Source organism: Cebus imitator, unplaced genomic scaffold, assembly GCF_001604975.1.
Source record: "Cebus imitator isolate Cc_AM_T3 unplaced genomic scaffold, Cebus_imitator-1.0 Scaffold265, whole genome shotgun sequence".
NCBI lineage: Eukaryota > Metazoa > Chordata > Mammalia > Primates > Cebidae > Cebus > Cebus imitator.
Genome location: NW_016107580.1, coordinates 2,143,078 through 2,162,485, shown reverse-complemented (window position 1 = coordinate 2,162,485; position 19,408 = coordinate 2,143,078). Strand labels below are relative to the sequence as shown.

Below are 19,408 nucleotides of genomic sequence, written 5' to 3'. Positions count from 1 at the left end.
ATGTCAGGACACCCAATGACATCTTAGGGGCTGCAGGCTAAAGAGGAAAATGTTAAGATTTCCCTAAAAATGGGGCCAAAGGGGAAAGAGCATTCTTTCTAACACTGGAAACGCTTAAGCACAGGCTGAAAAGTTGGCTACTGGAGAGGAAAGCCGACCTGCTGCAACAACTGGGTATCTTCTAACTCTTAAGACCAGTCACGCAACTCAGGCTGGAGCGCTCCATTTCGGGGAGGTCAGTGACTCACACTGAAGCTAACTCCTTCAACAAGTACTCGGTTCCCTGCATGATGGTGTTTCGTCCCTGACTGGCCAGTCTCAGCCCATTCCCAGGAGAGTGAACTCTAGATAACAAAGCCAAGGAACACATGAGGCTCTGGGCCCAAACAACTGTACATTGTTTATTGAGAACACCCGTAGATGGAAAGGAGGGATGCCCTGTACCGCATTGTGGCCACCGCTGACTGGGAGCCAGGCCCAGAGAGCACTGGCAGAGCTGGGGGTGGGCTTCCCATGACACACTGACCATCTCAATGAGGAGTGAGAGGACCAGGCCTAAGAGCCTGGTACCACACTACAAATGGGGACTGACTGGCCTTGGCCTTTAAAAACAGAGGGTCTGGGTATGGGGACTACCAGAAAAAAATAGAATATCTAAGATTTTTTAAAAGGTCCTCCTGTACATAACAAGACAGCATCTGCTCTCCAGGGCCCAAGACTGGCAGCAGGGGCCTCAGGCAGGCAGGCAGGCAGACAGGCCGGCCGAAGGCCTCCAGGGAAGATCAGTGGTTTGGCCAAGACAGTCAGCTGCACAAAACTGGCCAGTCACGAGCACCCAGCGAAACTTCATCCATGTTCTGGCAGGACAGGAAAGCACCTGGCCCCTTGGGAATATACAAATATTTACCATATTATCTTTGCTTGTTACAAAAAGTTAAGAAAGCTTACAGCAGATTATTTACAAACAGTATCCCAAGATATGATGAAGGCAGAGGTGGGCTGGCTTGGAGGATGGGATCTGTGGGGTCGGAGCAGCCATAGCAGCCCAGAGGGTCCCGGGCTAGGCCTTCTCCTTAGGCTTCAGGCTCTGCAAAACACTGGACTCTGCTACTGAGAAGGGGGCTTAATTCTTCTTGTGGAGGAACTTCATTTTGTTGCCTGTGGGCCAGAGAGAACAAGAAAGAATGTTCAATGTTATTCCTTCCAACTTCCACTCCTTCTACTCCTTGTAGCCCTGGCCCTCTCAGTGGGAGAGGAAGGATTAGGAAGACTGGATTATAGCTGTGAACTGATCCAGGGCAGTGAAAACACGTGAGACCTGTAATTAGGGCACTGGTATTAATCACTGTGTGGTTTTGGGCAAGCCACTTAACCTCTTTGGTCTTAATTTCTCTTTAAACAGAGACATGCTATGATTCTACGATCTGGCTGGCTGAGCTCCCTGCAGGGACGGGAGGTTTTTGCAGGAAGGGCACTCACAATGCTGCGTCTGCAGACCTGTTATGGTCTAGAGGAAAGCTCACTGACTCCAATGGCCTTCATATTTACTCCAAAAGGAGTGCACAAAGAAAGACCTGATATATGTGAGAACCTGTGATACCTCTTTGTAATGCAACTTGGTAAATATAGCCGGCCCTCCATATACATGAGTTCTGCATCCATGGGTTCCACATTTATGGATTCAGCCAACTGGAGATCAAAAATATTTGGGGGAAAAATGGAAGGTTGTGTCTATTTCGAATATATATATACTTTTTTTCTCATCATTATTTCCTAAACAATATAGTATAATATTTATTTGCAGCTGGATGCGGTGGCTTATGCCTGTAATCCCAGCACTTTGGGAGGTCAAGATGGGATTATTACTTGAGCCCAGGAGTTTGAGACTAGCCCGGGTACCATAGCAAGACCTCATCTCTACAAAACAAATAAAAAAAATAGCCAGGTGTCATGGCACACGCCTGTAGTCCCAGCTACACAGGAGGCAGAGGAGGGAGGATCACATGAGCCCAGGAGTTTGAGGCTGCAGTGAGCTAGGATTGCACCACTGCACTCCAGCCTGATTGACAGAGCAAGACCTTGTCACTAAAATAAAATAAAACAATTTACATTGTATTAGCTAATATAAGTAATCTAAAGATGATTTAAAGCATATGGCAGGATATGCAAAGGTTATGTGCAAATACTATGCCATTTTATAGAAGGGACTTGAGCATCTGTGGATTTTGGTATCCTTGGGTATCCTGGAACCAATCCCCTGTAGATATTGAAGGACAACTGCTGTGCAAAATGCCCTTGGAAATCTGGCTGGAACCTTCTCTTCACTATGGGATGCCTACATCCTTTTCTGTCTACAGCCCCAGTATAACACATGTTGACAATGATTTAGAGTATTCTGGGGGGCACAAATTCCCCAGCCCCTCCCTTCTTGCTGAACATCTATCTCATCAGCAACAAGGCTACTTACCCAAACCTCGGAGAAACTTATTCATTCCACTCTGCTCAGTGTCTGGCAGTTCCTCTAAGTACTGCTCCACTCGCTGCTCAAAAAGGCCTGGGTAAGAGAAACAGGCACAGCGAAGAGAACAGTCACTGGAAGAAGGGAAGGAGAAGCCTATATGAAGGGAACCATGGAGCACAGATGCCAAAAAAGGAGAAAGCAAGCATCTGAGGTGGTGATCTGTAGGAGCATCTTACTAGAATTCGGACTGGTTCATCAAAGTGATCATCAGTGACATCTCACAGGGGTTCACTGCTGCCACCCTGCCTCCCTGTACACATTCCCAAACTACGCTAGGGTGAGGAGGCTGCTTCTCAGTTCAAAGCTGCCCCACGTGGACATCTCCAGCTTCCTTCAGACCAGTCTACCATGTGTTCCAAAAAGGTTGTTATACTAAGTGGATAGTATTAGAGGACAGAAGAAATACGAACCCTGAGGTTAGACAGAAAGATTGTGATGAGATGAAAAAGCCCTAGAGTGAGCTGATGAAAGAACAAAAGACGAGATAACCACCTGCCTTAAGTGAAGACTGCCACCAACCTATGACACTGGCCCAGTGCTCTCTAAGGGACTTCCCAACCCTGGGTTCTCAGAACCCCCAAAATTGCTCAGTCTGCTCCTTTTCTCTGTACAGAAGGGCATCTGAGGAGGGGGTGGGCCACCAATGGCATGCAGCTCCTAGGTGGAGATGAGTCCCACCTCTAGCCGTGCAGCTCAGCCTGTGCACGGCCTTGTGAAGGCATTAACTGGGACAGGGGAAAAAGAATGCTCCCTTGGAAGTTTCTAACAGAAGTGAAGGGATGTTAAGAGGCCTGGCCCTAGCTCATGTCCAACAGCTTCCATCATAGTACCTGTTTCTTCAGCCCTGCTGTGGGTGAAAAAGTTAGAGAAGAGAGCCGATAACCAGGCCTTACCCTTTGCCCGACACTTTCTTAGCTCCCTGTCTTGGATGAAGCCAGCAAACATCTGAGACTCCATAAAAACCTCAAGAAAGCGGCGGATGCTTTTGGAGGCCACAGATTTGCGGAAAGCCTCTCGCTGAAAGGCCCTCTCTCCCTTCTCACTCTGTGTCAGGAAGAGGGAGTAGTGCCCAACGGTCTCCACAAAGAACCGGATAAACACCTCCGACACCAGCCCATTGAGGGTATTACATTCTGAAGGGAAAAGAAAATATTTGAGATTCAGGTCAAGAGCCTGCAAAGCCTTCCTCAATCTTCACCTGGTGTAATCTTCCTCTCCCCAACAAGACTTCCAGCCAGTACCACTCTTCTTTTCTGGAAGCTTTCTCTCTTGTGCTCATGGCCTTGTAACTAGCTTACGAGCTGCAGAAGGCCAGAAACTGTGTTCTGAACATGGAAGTTGAAATGTAATTGCTGGATGAATTAAAGCAGAAACCAGAGCACCACTTTCCTCACATCCCTCACCCTATGTGATTTTTCTGGCTTCCGAGGGAGAGCAAGTTCTTTTCATCTCCAGCAATGTCTTGAGGCAAGGCCTGAGAGGGAGGAATAATTAGTTTCCCGTCAGGGGAAAGCATCTTTGGGGTTGCCACATGTCTCTGGGTTTTCCTTCCCAAACCACCTGGGGTAGAAGAGGTGCTACAGTGAGACCAAGTTCTTGCTAATAGCCGGAGTCTCATCATCCAGAAAGGGGCTGGTGCACAGAAACAGAGTTCTGGCCCTATGGGTGCCTGACCCAGAGCAGAGGGAGCCTGGAGCAGAGCTGACTGTGCCCAGGTACCATCCTCACCATCATCGGAGTCGCTATCAGAGTCCTGGGAGATCAGCTCATTCTTCCTCTCCAGAGCCTGCTCCAGAGCTGCCTGTAACTTCCTAGGTAACAACGTGTCCTCGTCATCCATCTGCAGGAGAAAGAAAGCACAGTGACAATAATCATAGCTGACACTGACTGACCACGTATTATGTGCTAAGACCTGTTTGAAGAACTTGACTAGATAATCTCATTTATTTCTCCCAATAACCCTGATCACTATCATCAAGCTCATTTTAACGAGGAGCTGAAGCACAGAAAGGCTGAGAAACTTGCCCAAGGTTACAGAGATTAAAAAATGGTAGGAGGCCAGGCACAGTAGCTCACACCAGTAGTCCCAACACTTTGGGAAGCTGAGCAGGAAGATCGCTTGAGCCCAGGAGGGAGTTTGAGACCAACCTGGGCAACTTAGCAGGTCCCTCTATCTACAAAACACACACACAAAAAACAATTAGTCAAGTATTGTGGCATGCACCTGTACTCCCAGCTACTTAGGAGGCTGAGATGGGGAGAATCACCTGAGCCCAGGGAGGTCACGGCTGCAGTGAGTCATGACTGTATCACTGCACTCCAGCCTGGGCGACAGTGAGACCCTGTCTTAAAAAAAAAAAAAAAGGTGGTAGAGCCGGTGTGGCATTCACTGGCCTTTGTGACCAGGACCAGCTAGGGCTTGCTGATGAAGTCTCCCCAATTCCTCCATCTTCAGCTCCAGGTGGGAGGCACAGTAGGCTTGGAGCAGGGAGACTGGCCAGCCTGTGTTTCAGGAATGAAGTTAGACTGTTGTTTCCATCTCTACACTGTGTTTCCGTGTCCATATCACTATGCCTGGTACCCAGGGCGTCCTCAGCCCTGTCGCTGGAGTGGAACAGACAGTAAGTACATTCCCACAGGGGAGAGCACTGAGTTGTGCTCCTTTGTAGAGAGCCAGGAGGATTTCCACGACTAACAAAGGCTTTTTGTAGTTGACAACAATGATTGCAAACCTGTACATTACGTAACAATCTACAGTTATTTGTGTAACCTCCAGCAACATTTCAAGGCAGGCGTTGTCAACATCTCTGTTTTAGAGCTCAGAGGAATTTAGAGGCCTGTCCAAAACTATGTGGCTCAAAGCAGGCAAAGCCCAGTGTCAAGTCTGTGGACTCCCAGGCCGACTCCCAGGCAGAGTTCTTCGAATTTGCATGCTGCATTCCAGAAGCTGATAATGCCACTGCAAAGGCAGACCCTGCTGAGGTGCGGGATTCCAAGACCAGTTCTCCCCACCTGACTAATCTGTGAGTATGGAACCTAGAGAGCTCAACAAACAGGTTGTGAAGGCTGAGTATTGTGTGTGTTGGCACAGCGTGCTCAGGAGCCCGAGTCTAGCAAGTACCCATCCTCTTACCTGTCGGATGAATCGGTCAGATCCCAGATTCACCATCAGCGCCTGAGAAAAGTAGTCATTAGCGGAGTGGCTCAGGGCGTGAGTCCCACAATGCCCTCTGCCAGGCCTCCAGACCTCCCAGGTTCCCAGGGTCAGATAACAGGAGGAACTCCTGCCGGGCACAGACCTCCCAGGGAGAAAGGATAAGAGCCTGGTAAAGAGGCCCAGGGGTCACAAATAAGATCCCAGCACCTGATTCCCCCCCACCCTTACCCCCTACTGGTTCCCCCAGGTGGCCCACCTCCTCCACAGGCAGCTCCTTCAGTTTGGGGAGGGAGCTGGAGAGCAGGCCAACCAGGAAGGGGGTAGGACAGCAGACGATGTCAATCATGGAGGCCGGGAGGACAGGAATGAAGGTGTGCTGCCAGGAGAAGGGGTAGAGCAAGGCCACCACCGCGTGGGAGCAGCTGGAGAGGGTACTGATGGGCAGACAGACAGAGAGACAGTGCACCTGAGCCCAAGCCCAGGACCTTAGAGCTTGCTGGAGGCTCAGGACAGCCTTTAATCCTAAACCTCCCAGTGCAACAAAAATGCTAATGGGGGTCAGGGACCCTGCAGACTAGTGAAGTCCCCACCTTCCCACTGTGGAGGGCCTCAAGGACAACACTATTACTCTCTTTGGGAACTGCACCTACAAACAGCCATGAAGGTATGCAGCAACTGCAGGCCAGTCATCTGACAAAGATCTGGAAAAGGGCTGTCTCGGGTTCGGGGGCACACCAATGGGCCTGTGGCTGAGGAGGCAGAAGGTTTTGTAAACTCCTAGGGCCAGTGAATGCGGATCCTGGGTACCCTCCCCTATCCTATATCAGAACTAGGTGAGAGGGACAAAGAACTTGTGGAAAACCTAAAACATCAGCAACGGAACATGAGCTGGCTGGACCTACCCCTCCCCTCTCCAGCCAGAGGCAGACCTCAAGCAGAACAGGAAGGACATCTTTTCTAAGACCCTAAATTGGCAGAACTTGAATACCCAGCCAGGACAAGAAGAGGACAAGAAGAGGACCCTGGGATCTTCCCTCCCAGAATGGTCCTGGAATGTGCTCAGAGGCAGCTGCAACCACAGGAAACAATAGCTGTATTCACAGCCCCATGGGAGCTGGGCTGGGGGGCGGGTGGCAAAGAGGAGGCTCAGCCCTGAATTAAAGGGTAGAACCTTCAAGAAAAGAAACCTCACGGTCCAGGCTCTTTTCGGAGCCATTAAGGTCAGGCCAGGCCAGGGCACCAAAGCTGCGCAGTCAGGGGCTTTGTTGGCTGACAATGACCATGGCTGGCACACAGCAGGGACCTCTTGGAGCTGCTGTACTCAGCTCATTCCAGCTGCTGGGCTGGATTTCTTCACAAGGGCCTCATGGGCCCACAAAACTGTGAGATACAGAAGCACTGAGCCTGTGACGGGAACAAGTGAGGGGCAGTTTTCCTTTCTAATCCCTGGCACTCTCTGGAAAAGTCAGCAGCCCTGGTTTTTCTTCTTCCTTTCTTATTCTGGGCTGAGGATGGGCCTGCATTCCTGCCCCGATGAGGGCAATCGAGAGTTCCTTTTTAGGGCTCCTCTCAACTAACCCCTCATACATACGTAATGAAATACCCCAGGGATTCAGGACCTAGCGGAGGATAGACCAGAAGGGGGATTTTCCTTCACTGCCCTCCTCTCAGCACCTGACATTAAGGTGGCTTAATGAATGTCCAAATGATCACTCTAGAGAAACCACTGCTTAGGATGGATTATTCCTTGAACAAAAGAGTATATAACATGTTGCCAGGAACCCATTGTTGTTGTAGGAGTTATTAAATTATTTTAAGCAGATAAAGAGGAAAAATTTTCGTTTCTTTTAAAGCAGCTCCCAAAATGTTTCTCGTCTAGAAGGAAAGCCTGGCTCTCAGAGTTGGGCAGGCAACCTTTGATATGCAAATACAGACCATTAGAAACTGGGTCCACTCAACATGGACCCACTGCTATCCTCTTGCCTTTGCCCCAACATGTGCCAACAACATGGCTGCCCTGCACATCCCCACGTGTGTAGAACATCATGGCACCCTGCATTTGCATATTCTTTTTTCTTTTTCTTTTTTTCTACCTAACTAGTGTGCTAAACATTTGCATATTAAAAGGCTAGGGTGGGAGGACCAGCTTTTTCCAGGGTCTCCATCAATGACAGGCCTGGTCAAAGCAATCCCCTAAGCCCTATGCAAATCAAACGCCCCCTCCTCCAGCCTTCTTATAAAACTGGCTGGTATCCGTAGCACTTGGGGTTCTGTTCCCTCTCTCAGCTCTGGAGCCCCCCTCCCTCTGTCTCTACACTGGGGAGCTCCTGCCTTCTTCTCACTTCCTTCTTGCCTATTAAACTCTCTGCTCCTTAAAACCACTCCACGTGTGTCTGTATCATTTTATCTAAAGCAGCATAAGAACCAAAAACCCAGCCGGGCGCGGTGGCTCAAGCCTGTAATCCCAGAACTTTGGGAGGCTGAGGCGGGTGGATCACGAGGTCAAGAGATCGAGACCATCCTGGTCAACATGGTGAAACCCCGTCTCTACTAATAAAAAATACAAAAAATTAGCTGGGCATGGTGGCGTGTGCCTGTAATCCCAGCTACTGAGGAGGTTGAGGCAGGAGAATTGCCTGAACCCAGGAGGCGGAGGTTGCGGTGAGCCGAGATCGCGCCATTGCACTCCAGCCTGGATAACAAGAGTAAACCCCAAAAAAAAAAAAAAAAAAAAAAAGAACCAAAAACCCTAGTGTTCCTCTACTCATCGGAGCCAAATCACTGTCCCTGCCTGTCTCACCCCCACCTACCCTGACATAAACTTTTGTTTTTTAAACCTTGGCTGTCTAGGAGAGCTCCAATTTCTTCCTTCCTAGAATGCTTCACGTCCAGTGACCATCACTTCTGCCACCCCTCTCATGGCCACAACCAGACCTTCTCAACATCTCTACCTCTAAAATCCTAGATGCCAGCGTTTCAGATCAAGACTTGTGACCCATCCAGCTCTTTTCTTACTCCTCCTAAACCAGCTTCCCCACTGCCCTGGCACCTCCAGGCCCTGCACATCGTCTGTCCCCGTGTGGGCTGGCCAGCCTTCCTCACCCACTCTCCTCTCTGCACCTCAGTGCCCACACCGCATCCTCCTCCCCAGCCCTCCCAATGCCCAGCCCCGGGCCACTGCAACCAGCGCCTTCTCCAGGGACACCCTCCACAGGACCCTCGCTGGCTGGCTCAGCATTGCTCACACTGTCCCGGTCAGTGTCCTTGTCCCTTCCTCACAGCTGCTCTTTCCTCAAACTCAGCATCCCACAGCGATGGCTCTGCCTCCCCCTCCAGAAGAAACGCAACTATCCGCCAAAAATCTCACTCAGTTTCTTACCTTTCCCCTGTACCTATACCAGCACCTGCTCAGTCTTGGATGTTACAAAGTAAGAAACACCCCTCCCTCTTCCCTCAGGCCAAGCCCTCCACAGAGTTCTTGATCCCACCATCTGTGTGCTCCCAAACCCTGCTGCCTCACCCACCCATGGGTGCTACCTTTCCATCTAGTCTTTATCTCCCTACACACAGCCCCACGCCAGCACCGGTCTCCAGCACACGCTCAGCCTCCTACACACTTGCTGATTCACTTGTGGGCGTGCCTTCCCCCGCTCCGCTCTTCTTCCTTGCCCATCTGGGCCCTACCTGAGCTTATCTGCCACAAAAATGACCCGGCGCTCCAGCAGCAGCGAGGCAAAGATTCGGATGAGCTGGCGCACGCTGAGGCAGGTGAAAAGGCACTCAAAGTCCACGTGCTCCAGCCGCGAGTCCATGGGCCGCCGCAGTTCTAACACCTGCAGGAGAGCGATGGGAAAGCGGGTCGGGCCTGGCCAAGTGGGTGCCGCCATCCGGCCCTCCACAAAGCAACTGGAGGCTGCTTTCCCCTTCCCATCTGCTCTTTTCCAGGTCTCTCATCTACCCTGCTATGCAGTGAACCCCTCTTTTCGGCCCTTTGGACTAGGGCTCTCCTCTCATAACACTCACACACCTGGCCTCCGGCACAGAGGGCTGCCTATGAACATGGGAAGGCTCCAGAAGGAAGGGGTTGAGGGACTATCCATCAGGAACTCAGGAAGGGAAGAGGGCTGACTGCTCTAGAGATAGGGAGATGCAGGGAACCACACAGCCACAACACTGGGGTCCTCCTGCCCCTCTCCCCAGGCAAAGGTCTAAGCCCCCAATGCTGACTAGACCCCACTGCTCTCCAGGTCATGAAGAGCAGCATCTCCGCATCTCGGGACTGTATTCCCAGCCACCTCTGGAAAGAATGCTGGTGTCCTTGCTGCCATGTCCCCTCCCTTTCCTGCTAGAAAGAGTTTCCTTCCAGAGGTGGTTTGTCCTGCCATCTGGCCTTTATCTCCATCACCCTCAGTCCTGTGCCAGGCAAAAGGAAAACACAAGCAAAGGGCTGGCCATTCTGCACCCTTGCCAGGAAGCAAGACTATCTAATCAGGGCCGGGCCTACCCCTCTTCCCTCCAAATGCTGCTCCCAAGGTCAGCGCTAAGGCTCAGAGAGCCACTTCTCTGGGGGCAGTCATGGGGGTGGAACGTAGTGAGTGACCCCAGCGCTGAGGGCAGGAGGGACTGCTGACACTCAGGCCATGCCAAAGCAGCTGTCCCTGGGGTCTGCCTGGCCTCATCCTTGGTCCCACAGCAGGTATGTGCAGCACAGATGTGCAGGTCCTGAAAACTAGGGGAGACACCAGTTCTCTCTCACTGCCCTATGGCGTCACAGGCAATGCCCCCACCTCATCTCACTTCTTCCTCAGAGTCTAAGCAAGTGAAAGAGTTCTAACTCCTGGCCGGGCGCGGTGGCTCAAGCCTGTAATCCCAGCACTGTGGGAGGCCGAGGCGGGTGGATCACGAGGTCAAGAGATCGAGACCATCCTGGTCAACATGGTGAAACCCCATCTCTACTAATAATACAAAAAATTAGCTGGGCATGGTGGCACGTGCCTGTAATCCCAGCTACTCAGGAGGCTGGGGCAGGAGAATTGCCTGAACCCAGGAGGCGGAGGTTGTGATGAGCCGAGATTGCACCATTGCACTCCAGCCTGGGTAACAAGAGCGAAACTCCGTCTCAAAAAAAAAAAAAAAAAAAGAGTTCTAACTCCTAACTTTGATGCCCCAGAGAAGCATCAAAATGGGCACAGGGCACGGTGACTCTCTGTGTGCACTGTCTCCCATCTCATGGTGAACTTCCAGAAGGCCCAGAGATCCAATGGATGTTGGGTACACCCCAAATGGTCAGTGAATGTGGGCTCAAGGAATGCAGTACCAGATGACACCAGAGCCCTTTATACCTGCTCCAGGCCCTGTCCCCACCCCAAAAGTCGCAAGCTCCCTGAATGCAACCCAACAGGCTCTGCTCTCCAGGACCCAGCCCCAGTCCCTACGGTCCCTGGGGCCCAACCCTCCCCTTCCCCCAGGGATTGAGAATTCACACAGGCTGCTCCCATGTCCCTGCCTCTTTCCATGCATGCCTGCCTTCAAAGAGATCAAGCCCGGGGGCTGAAGGAGCCGAGCAGTCACAGCCTGGGAGTCCGGTGCCAGGACAGAGGCAGGTGTGACCAGAATCTGCACAGCAGCAGGCAGGACATCTAGGAGGGCAGCCAAGCTCATGTGGGTGGGGTGGGATCAGGGGAGTCTCTCAGCACGAGGTACTGGACTCCCCAAAGAGAAAAGGGAAGTGTCTTCTAGGCGAAAGGAAGTAGGGCTGAGGGAACAGTGTCAAGTCAGCATGACGAGAGCCCAGTGAGATGGCCAGGGCCAGACACGAAGATCACCCAGGCATGATGCTGGGCTATCAGGGCAGGGTCACCTGTGCTGCACCCACACCCACCATGAAGCCTAAAGTTCCTCTAAACAATGGGGAGAAAAGAGGCAAGAAGAAAGCCTCCAGCTAGGATTTGCCGCTGCTCAGCAAGCCTGGTATGCTTTTTTCGGTCAGTCCCCCTCCCACTCCCTACAACTTATTTATTTCTTCTTCTCTATCCTAGAACCCAACATCCACCTCTTACTTTCTAAGGTTGACCTTTCCTATTTTGATTTTTCTTTTGAGACGGAATCTCGCTTCGTCGCCCAGGCTGGAGTACAGTGGTGTGATCTTGGTTCACTGCGACCTTCACCTTCCCTGTTTGAGAGATTCTCCTGCCTTAGCCTCCTGAGTGGCTGGGATTACAGGTGCATGCCACCATACCTGGCTAATTTTTTTTTGTATTTTTGGAAGAGATGGGGTTTCAACATGTTGGCCAGGCTGGTCTCGAACTCCCGACCTCAAGTGAACAACATGCCTCGGCCTCCCAAAGCATTGGGATTACAGGCGTGACCCATGGCACCCAGCCTGACCTTTTTTTTTTTTTTTTTTTCTTAAGACAGAGTTGTGCTCTGTCACCCAAGCTGGAGTGCAGTGCAACCTCTGCCTCCTGGTTTCAAGTGATTTTCCTGCCTTAGCCTCCCGAGTAGCTGGGATTACAGGTACCCGCCACCACGCCCAGCTAATTTTTGTATTTTTAGTAGAGACAGGGTTTCATCATATTGGCCAGGCTGGTCTTGAACTCCTGATCTTGTGATCTACCTGCCTCAGCTTCCCAAATTGCTGGGATTATAGGCATGAGCCACCGTGCCCAGCGTGACCTTTTCTATTTTGAGAAAATCAAAGCCATCAGAAGATAATCCAAAATCTACCAAGTCACTTCCTCCTATCCTAATAAAATCCAAGCCCTCCGTGGAGCCTAATACCCACATCTTCTCACTACACTCTGCTAGCCCCTCCTTTTCCTGCAGCTTGAACCTCTTCCTCTGGCGGCCACTCCCACCAGCATCCAGCCTGGGCAACATGGCGAAACCCTGTCTTTACAGAAAAGACAAAAATCAGCTGAGTGTGGTGGTATATGCCTTCAATCCCAGCTACTCAGGAGGCTGAAGCAGGGGGATCGCTTGAGCCGGGAGACTGAGGCTGCAGAGAGCTGTGATAGCACCACTGCACTCCTGCCTGAGTGGCAGAGTGAGGCCCTGTCTCAAAACAAAAGGAAATGAAAACATTTATCAGACCTTATCATATCCCTGCTTTAGATAAAATCCCAGAATCCTTAACTGGGCCTGGCAGGGACATCGTGATTGGGTTCTTGCCTGACAACCCACCCCTGCCCCCACTGTCAGCCCTCTGACCAGCACATGCACTTGCCCAACTTTTGCCTTTGCAGATGCTGGTTCCTCTACTTGGAATAATCTCCCATTCATATCCTTCTCTTTGTCTTCCTCCTCCCACTTCATGTAGTTGCCCCCACTCACCACTTAGATCTCTGGTAACATGTCACTTTCTCAGAGGAGACCTTCCCTGGCCCCGATTTAAAGCAGACCCCTTGTTCCACACTCTCATAGGGTCCTGTGCTTTCACTTGGCTCTTAACACATTTAGAAATTATGTATTTATATGTAAAAATGTTTATTATTATAATATTAGTATCTCCCACTAGACTACAAACTCCATGAGGACAGAGCTGTGTCCCTCTAACTCTGACTCTGCGCTGAGGTCTGGCACAGTCCCTGATTCTGAGACAGCACACACTCAGTAACTGTTCAATAAATGAACAAAAGGAAGGCAGGTGGAATGCAGTGTTGTCCATATGGGTCAGAGAAGGCCCCTGGGAGGAGCGGAGAGCTGGGCATTCCTGTTGTTCACTGTTTTGATCCCTAGTGATTAGGTACACTAGGGACCAAATGTACATTCCTGTTGTTCACTGTTTTGGTCCTTAGTGATTAGGTACACCGACATGGTTGAGCAAGGAGGGGCCACGATTTGCACCCTGCAAAGACTGTAACCTTGGCTAGCCAGGTCCCCCTGCCACCCCAGTCCGTAGCCTGAGAGAGGAGGCGGCAGAAATTCCTACCTCATTGCCAGCACCTGGCAGGAATGTCTTCACTTTGATGGTCTTCCCAGGGGCTGGGAAGGGTGACTCCATGAGACTTCTCATGAAAGGATAGACCAATGCGGCGGAGATCCCACGGCGGCGCTCCACCTCGTCTAGGACCTGTGCCCACCGCCAGCAGCCCAAAGAGGAAGGCTGTCAGGGCAGTGCCCTTCCCCTCCTCCTGGGCAGAGAGGAGGGCAGCCAAGCAGGGTGGCCCAGCCAAGAGGGCAGCTGACCAGGGTGGCCCAGAAGCTGGGAGAAGGGAAGGCAGTCTTGCCAGGATCTGCACACTCTACCCTTCCCATTTTCCTTGGCACTCAGTGACTACTCTGTTCCCTAACTGGCTTTGCTTCAGTCCCCAAGGGTGCAGTAGCTGGGCAAAGGAAATACCACCCAAGAGTCAGCTCCCTGCGTGCTCCTGCTTCCCCAAGGACTCTGGCTCTGCTCAGGGCCCAGGGTGGGCTGTGACAGGGGCAGACACTGCCAGCACAGGAGCTGGGGAAATGCCAGCTGGCTGGGTAGGGAGCCAGGCTGGGGAATAGGAGGGGGTCAGAGGCTCGCTGGTACTTGCTCCTACATTCTCTCTCCTGCTTGCTCACATTCACAGGTGGTTTTCTCATCTAAGCTGGCTGCAGATACTCCTGTGGGAGCTGTCAGCTAGGGGAGGGATGGCGAAGGGAGAGAAGGAAAAGGGAAGGGGAGGGGAGAGAGAGGGGAGGAGAAGGGGAGGGGGAGGGGAGGGAGAGGGGAGGGGAGGGGGAGGGGAGGGGGAGGGGAGAGGGAGGAGAAGAGAAGGGGAGGAGGAGGGGAGGGGGAGTGAAGCCTGCCAGAGCCTCTTACCTTGGAAAACAAGCCGAAGCAGCCAAGGCGGCTGATGACACAGTACACCTCTGGCAACCGGGGCCCTTTCCCACTTGGCTGGGCCAGGACAAGGAGGAGGAGGAGGAGAGAGACAGACACAGAGAATGCATGATTACCATTTCTGGCTCCTTTTCCCTGGGAACTGAGGAGTAAGGACTGCCCTTCTAGTGGAGGAATACTCTAAGCCTCCTCTAAACCTCTCTGCAACCAGGGCCCTGAGGGAAAAGCTGCTGCTCTCAGGACAGGCCTCAGCTCTGCAGGGATTCCCAGCCCAAGGTACCAGGCTCCTGCCAGCCTCCACAGCCTCGGCCCTTCCTCCCAGGAGGACACTGACAGGGGATGGCAAAGGGCAAAGCAGTTTGGCAGAGGCTACAGGGCGATCTGCAGATTCACATCCCTGAGGCTGGGATCCCAGCAGATGGGAGGGACTAGGGTACTCTTTAGGAGCAAGCCATTGTAGCTTTTTGGTCCTATAGGGCGCATTTGGCAAAATGTCACTTTTTTTGGTTCTTTTCCCCCTTTCTTGATTGACCTCCACTCTGAGAGCAAACTGAAAACAGACAAGAGATGGGAGTTACTATTTACTGAACATTTGCTAAACCTGACTCCTGGACTTGGAACTGTACAAGAGATTTGTGAGAGAGAGGATTACTATCCCCTTTACAGATGAGGCAACTGAGTTCAAAAAGATTAAGCCATGGCCTAAGGCCACATATCTAGAAGCTGTGGAGCCAGGAGTTTGCTTTGGCCCTGTTCAGCTGTCTTACCCCTAAAGCTGGCTGATTTCTGACAGGAAGGAAGGGAAGGAAACAAAGACACTGGGTGGAGGTTTGCTGTGGAGTAAAGGAGCACAAAGAAGAACGGGACTTAACAGGTGGGCAGCTGAAGGGGAGACAGGCACTGAGAGCTCCCATGCAGGCTACAGTGCCTTCTCCAGCAGGCTTGGCAGGGCTCAGGGGCCTGGAGGGCCTGGCAAGGCCGAGTGGGGAGGGAGCAGGGCAGCAGGTGCTGGCCCCTCATGCAGGCTGCTAAGCAAATGCAGATGGGGCTATTTCAGTCTCCAAACCTGCTGGCCACACGTCACAGATCTAAAGAGAGGGCAGAAGCTGTTTTTGTCCATATTAGGCCTGAAACTCACTCTTGTCTCTTTCCCTCTCCCCCGCCTCCCCTAAAGCCCCAAGTGATTAAATCAAGTATGTGGGATTTGGGTTAGAATCATTGTGTCCAATCTGCAGGAATGCCGAGCTAGTGCCAGCCCCCTTGGCAGGGACCCAGCCCAGGCCCTCTCTGAGCACGCCAGGACAAACATGCTCTTCCCTGGGGGCAGCAGCCCCACTGCAAAGGAGCAGCTCTGCTCCATCTATGCTCCAGCAAAGGCGGCCTTCCCAACACTCCTTCCAAGCCCAGGAGGCCCAGGTGGCCAGAGGCATGCTGGTCTCTGCCTGGCTCCCCACCTGGCATCACTTCTGTGCAGATGCCCTTTGCCCCTCCCTGGGCATTCTACCTCCAAACACCCCTCTCCCCAGTCCACCCTCTGGGGCTGATCCAAGGGTACCAGATTGGTGACAAGACCTGGAATCCCTTCTGGCTCTGTATGACTGTGGGCAAGTCATTCTCCCTCTGAGTCTGGACTTCCCAATCTATGGATCAGGGATAATAATACCCCATGGGCTACTGTGATAATTTTTTAAAAAAAGACATACTTGAAGCATGTAGCCTGGAATGTGACCGGTCCTAAACAAGTTTATTCCCTTGGGCCATCCCTCCTGTGTTGAAAGTCCAGTCTCCTATAATAGGCCACCTATTCTTCCTCCAGAGGAGGATCCATGTCAAACTCATCTTTACATGCCCTTAGCACGTGCCTGACTCTCAATAGATCAGGGCTTCCGATAAGGGATGATAAGTGCTTCTAAATGAATGAATGAATGACTGGCCCCAAATCCATGGTTTAGGGCTCCTGCTGTACACTGCCTGTGCCCCTCTCATCTGCCCCTAGAATGGTATCTGGGGAGGCTTTATCTCATTAAGGTGGAAACCCCCTTTGCCAACAACCCCAGTGCTCCAAGCAGGGAGTGCAGCAGGGGTCAGCTCTGGGCCCCTACCCCAATCTATTTCCCAGGACTAATGGGAAGAGAGATGGTGAAGGACTTCTCTTTACAAAACAGCTAACAATTTCCTTTTTTTTTTTTTGAAACGGAGACTTGCTCTGTTGCCCAGGCTGGAGTGCAGTGGCACAATCATGGCTCACTGCAACCTCTGCCTCCCAGGTTCAAGCAATTCTCCCGCCTTAGCCTCCCACGCAGCTGGATTACAGGTGTGCACTACCATGCCTGGCTAATTTTTTGTATTTTTAGTAGAGACAGGGTTTCACCGTGTTAGCCAGGATGGTCTCGATCTCCTAACCACGTGATCCGCCCGCCATGGCCTCCCAAAGTGCTGGGATTACAAGCATGAGCCATCGCGCCCGGCCTATGGCTAACATTTTGAAAACCCAATCCCTTTCCCCTAGATTCAAGGTATCTCTCTCAGATTCCCAGAGAAGGTATGTCTCTGTCCCTGCTCAATTTCCAGCCCTACCACATCACAGACAGGCCTCCTCCCCACTTCAGGCTGGCCAGGTATAGGGGTGAGGAAGGTTGTCCCTCGCCTAATCTGATGCATATATACACTTCTGCTGGGGGTGATTCGATCCTGCAACCAAAGACCAGCAATCAGAGCCCACGATCCCAAGGGAAATGAAGGAAAAGTAGAGAAAAACTAAAAAGATATGAACACCCAGCAGAAGGTGATCCACTCCCTCCCCTTAATCCAGATAATCCCCGATCCTAAGGCCCCATTGGAAGCACCACTCTGAGCCCTGCTCTCCCAGAAGGGCCTCACGTGTGAGAGAGTGTGTGTTGGCAGTGGGTAGAGGGTGGCCTCAGGGAGCAGAACACAGGATTTCATACAAGTTAAAATTGCAGAAAGGCACGCACACGCATGCGTGCACGCACACACACACACGCTCACACACACACACACACACACACACACACACACACACTCTGGCCTGTCCCCTGCTTGCCAGCCCCTGAGGACCGAATGGCCTCACTCACCAATAAGCGCCTGCAGTAGCCAAAGCGTCTGCTGCCATCTTCCCCAGTCAGCATGAAAGAAAAGGTCTCACTGGAACAAAGAGAAGTCTGGCATCAGAGAGGTGTAAGAGGACCTAGGAAACAGCCCCTAAGAATAGGGACCATCATCTCCAGGGTGGGGTGAAGGGCCAGGATGCTGTAGGAGAGGAGGCTGAAACTAGAGCAGGTCCCACTCAGGTGCCCACTGTTATGGGGGTCAAGAAAGCTATGCCCCTTCCTCCCTCTGGCCAGGCCAGGCCAGGCCTCACCTGCTATACTCTGACACAGGGAGCCAGTCCTTGGCATCAGGGAAGCAAAACTGGGGAATGGCTTTGAGCCTTTCCTCTGCCTCTCGCATCTGCTTGGTAGGTCGGTCCAGCTGCAGGGAAGAAGGAACCAGGAGATGACATGGAAACTGAGGGCAGGGGATGGTGGCTGAGAAGCCCCTCCTCCCCTGAGGGCCCTAGATGCCACTGACCCACGGACATGATCTCAGCAACCATTGTCCCACTCCGAATTCTTACAGAGGTCTGAGTCATCATTCATTCATTTAATAAATGCTAACGAGGTGCTTTCTATGTGGCATCTGACTCGGTGCTGTATGCCAGGGCTCTCGATGCAAAACGAAGGGGACGAGGTCCCCGACCCTGTGCATTCTGGTCAGGAGAGTGAGATGGTCAACCACAACATCTCAGAAGGGGGCATTAAAAAAAATAAGCAGATGATGTGACAGAGCGAGCTGGGCAGGAGAGGGGCTCCATGCAGGCGTCCCCGACAGATCTCCTGAAAGAGGTCCTACTTGAATGGAGACTGAGAAATGAGGAGGAGCCAGCAGCCATGTGACGAGAAAGCACATTCCTGGCAGAGGCAATGGCAGAGAGAGGGGCTGAGAGTGAGAGGAAGAGGGGAGAGGCCAGGCTAGCTGGCGACAAGCAGGGAAGGCATGGTGAGACAGGGTAGTGGGAGAAGTGCGGAGTGACAGCTGGTGGGTGCAGGGATTCTCTCTGGGGTGATACAAATGTTCTAAAATGGATTGTGGTGATGATGGCACAATTCTGTGACTATACCAAAACACAGAATTGTATACATTAGGTGGGTGAACTATATAGTATTTAATGGTTTTGGATTTTATTCTAAGCACACTGAGAGGTTCTCTCTCAGCCCTCATCCTTTCAACAAGCACTGGCCTAAACCCACCCCTTTGCAGCCCTGTCTTCCCTCCTGGCTAAGAGGAGGCAGGCTCAGGACTATGGCAGCTGGGTGAGGAGCTATGGCAAACAGGATCTCTCTCTTTCCCCAGATGGGCCTGGCGGGTAGAGGATGGAAGGGGGGGTATGGGCAAGGTGGAGAGAGGGAAGGGCCTCACCTTGGGAAACTGGTAGGAGACTTCAGGGAGGTAGGTGTTTCGCGATGGCTTCTTCTTGAGGGACACCACCACAAAGTACTCGAAAAGCTCTCGCTCCTGCCACTCCAGCAGCTCCAGCTCCAGCGTGCGATAGCTGGGGGCGCGCTTCAGCATGGACTGGATGTGGACGAGGCGCTGTGTGTGGGCTGGGGATGGGTCGCACATCAGGGAATGGACCCTCACAGGCCTCACATTAGCTCCTCCACCCCTGGGTCAGAGTTCATCACTGGGAAGCACTTCTAAGTGCATGAGCCTAGTCTGGCAACACCCCCAGCCTGGAGTTGGGGAGGACTGGCAGGCACACGGTGCCGACACCTGCACAAAGCCTCTGCCCTGACACGGGAAGCTGTGGGCCTGGTCCTCCTGGAGCCTCTGGAGACTGAGCTGGGGCAGGACTGCT

At 52.2% G+C, this 19,408-nt stretch overlaps 1 protein-coding gene across 5 annotated transcripts in view; it reads right to left on the bottom strand.

Annotated features, from left to right (window-relative positions):
• Window positions 1-375: 375 nt before the first annotated feature.
• The window catches only part of DENND2B (DENN domain containing 2B), a 179,376-nt gene continuing 160,343 nt past the window's right edge, over window positions 376-19,408 (bottom strand). For 3 of the 5 annotated variants that reach the window (XM_017500325.2, XM_037728425.1, XM_017500326.2), the window contains 12 exons: window positions 18,970-19,154; window positions 17,873-17,982; window positions 17,586-17,655; window positions 14,470-14,547; window positions 13,609-13,749; window positions 9,363-9,511; window positions 5,935-6,112; window positions 5,655-5,696; window positions 4,250-4,361; window positions 3,415-3,654; window positions 2,468-2,554; window positions 381-1,158 (listed from right to left, as the gene is read on the bottom strand). In XM_017500325.2, the coding sequence (XP_017355814.1) occupies window positions 1,124-1,158; window positions 2,468-2,554; window positions 3,415-3,654; window positions 4,250-4,361; window positions 5,655-5,696; window positions 5,935-6,112; window positions 9,363-9,511; window positions 13,609-13,749; window positions 14,470-14,547; window positions 17,586-17,655; window positions 17,873-17,982; window positions 18,970-19,154 (1,427 nt within the window). In that variant the 3' untranslated portion in view covers window positions 381-1,123. Of the gene's footprint in view, window positions 1,159-2,467; window positions 2,555-3,414; window positions 3,655-4,249; window positions 4,362-5,654; window positions 5,697-5,934; window positions 6,113-9,362; window positions 9,512-13,608; window positions 13,750-14,469; window positions 14,548-17,585; window positions 17,656-17,872; window positions 17,983-18,969; window positions 19,155-19,408 lie in introns of all 5 variants that reach the window. The other 2 variants (XM_017500324.2, XM_037728426.1) reach the window with 1 other exon arrangement.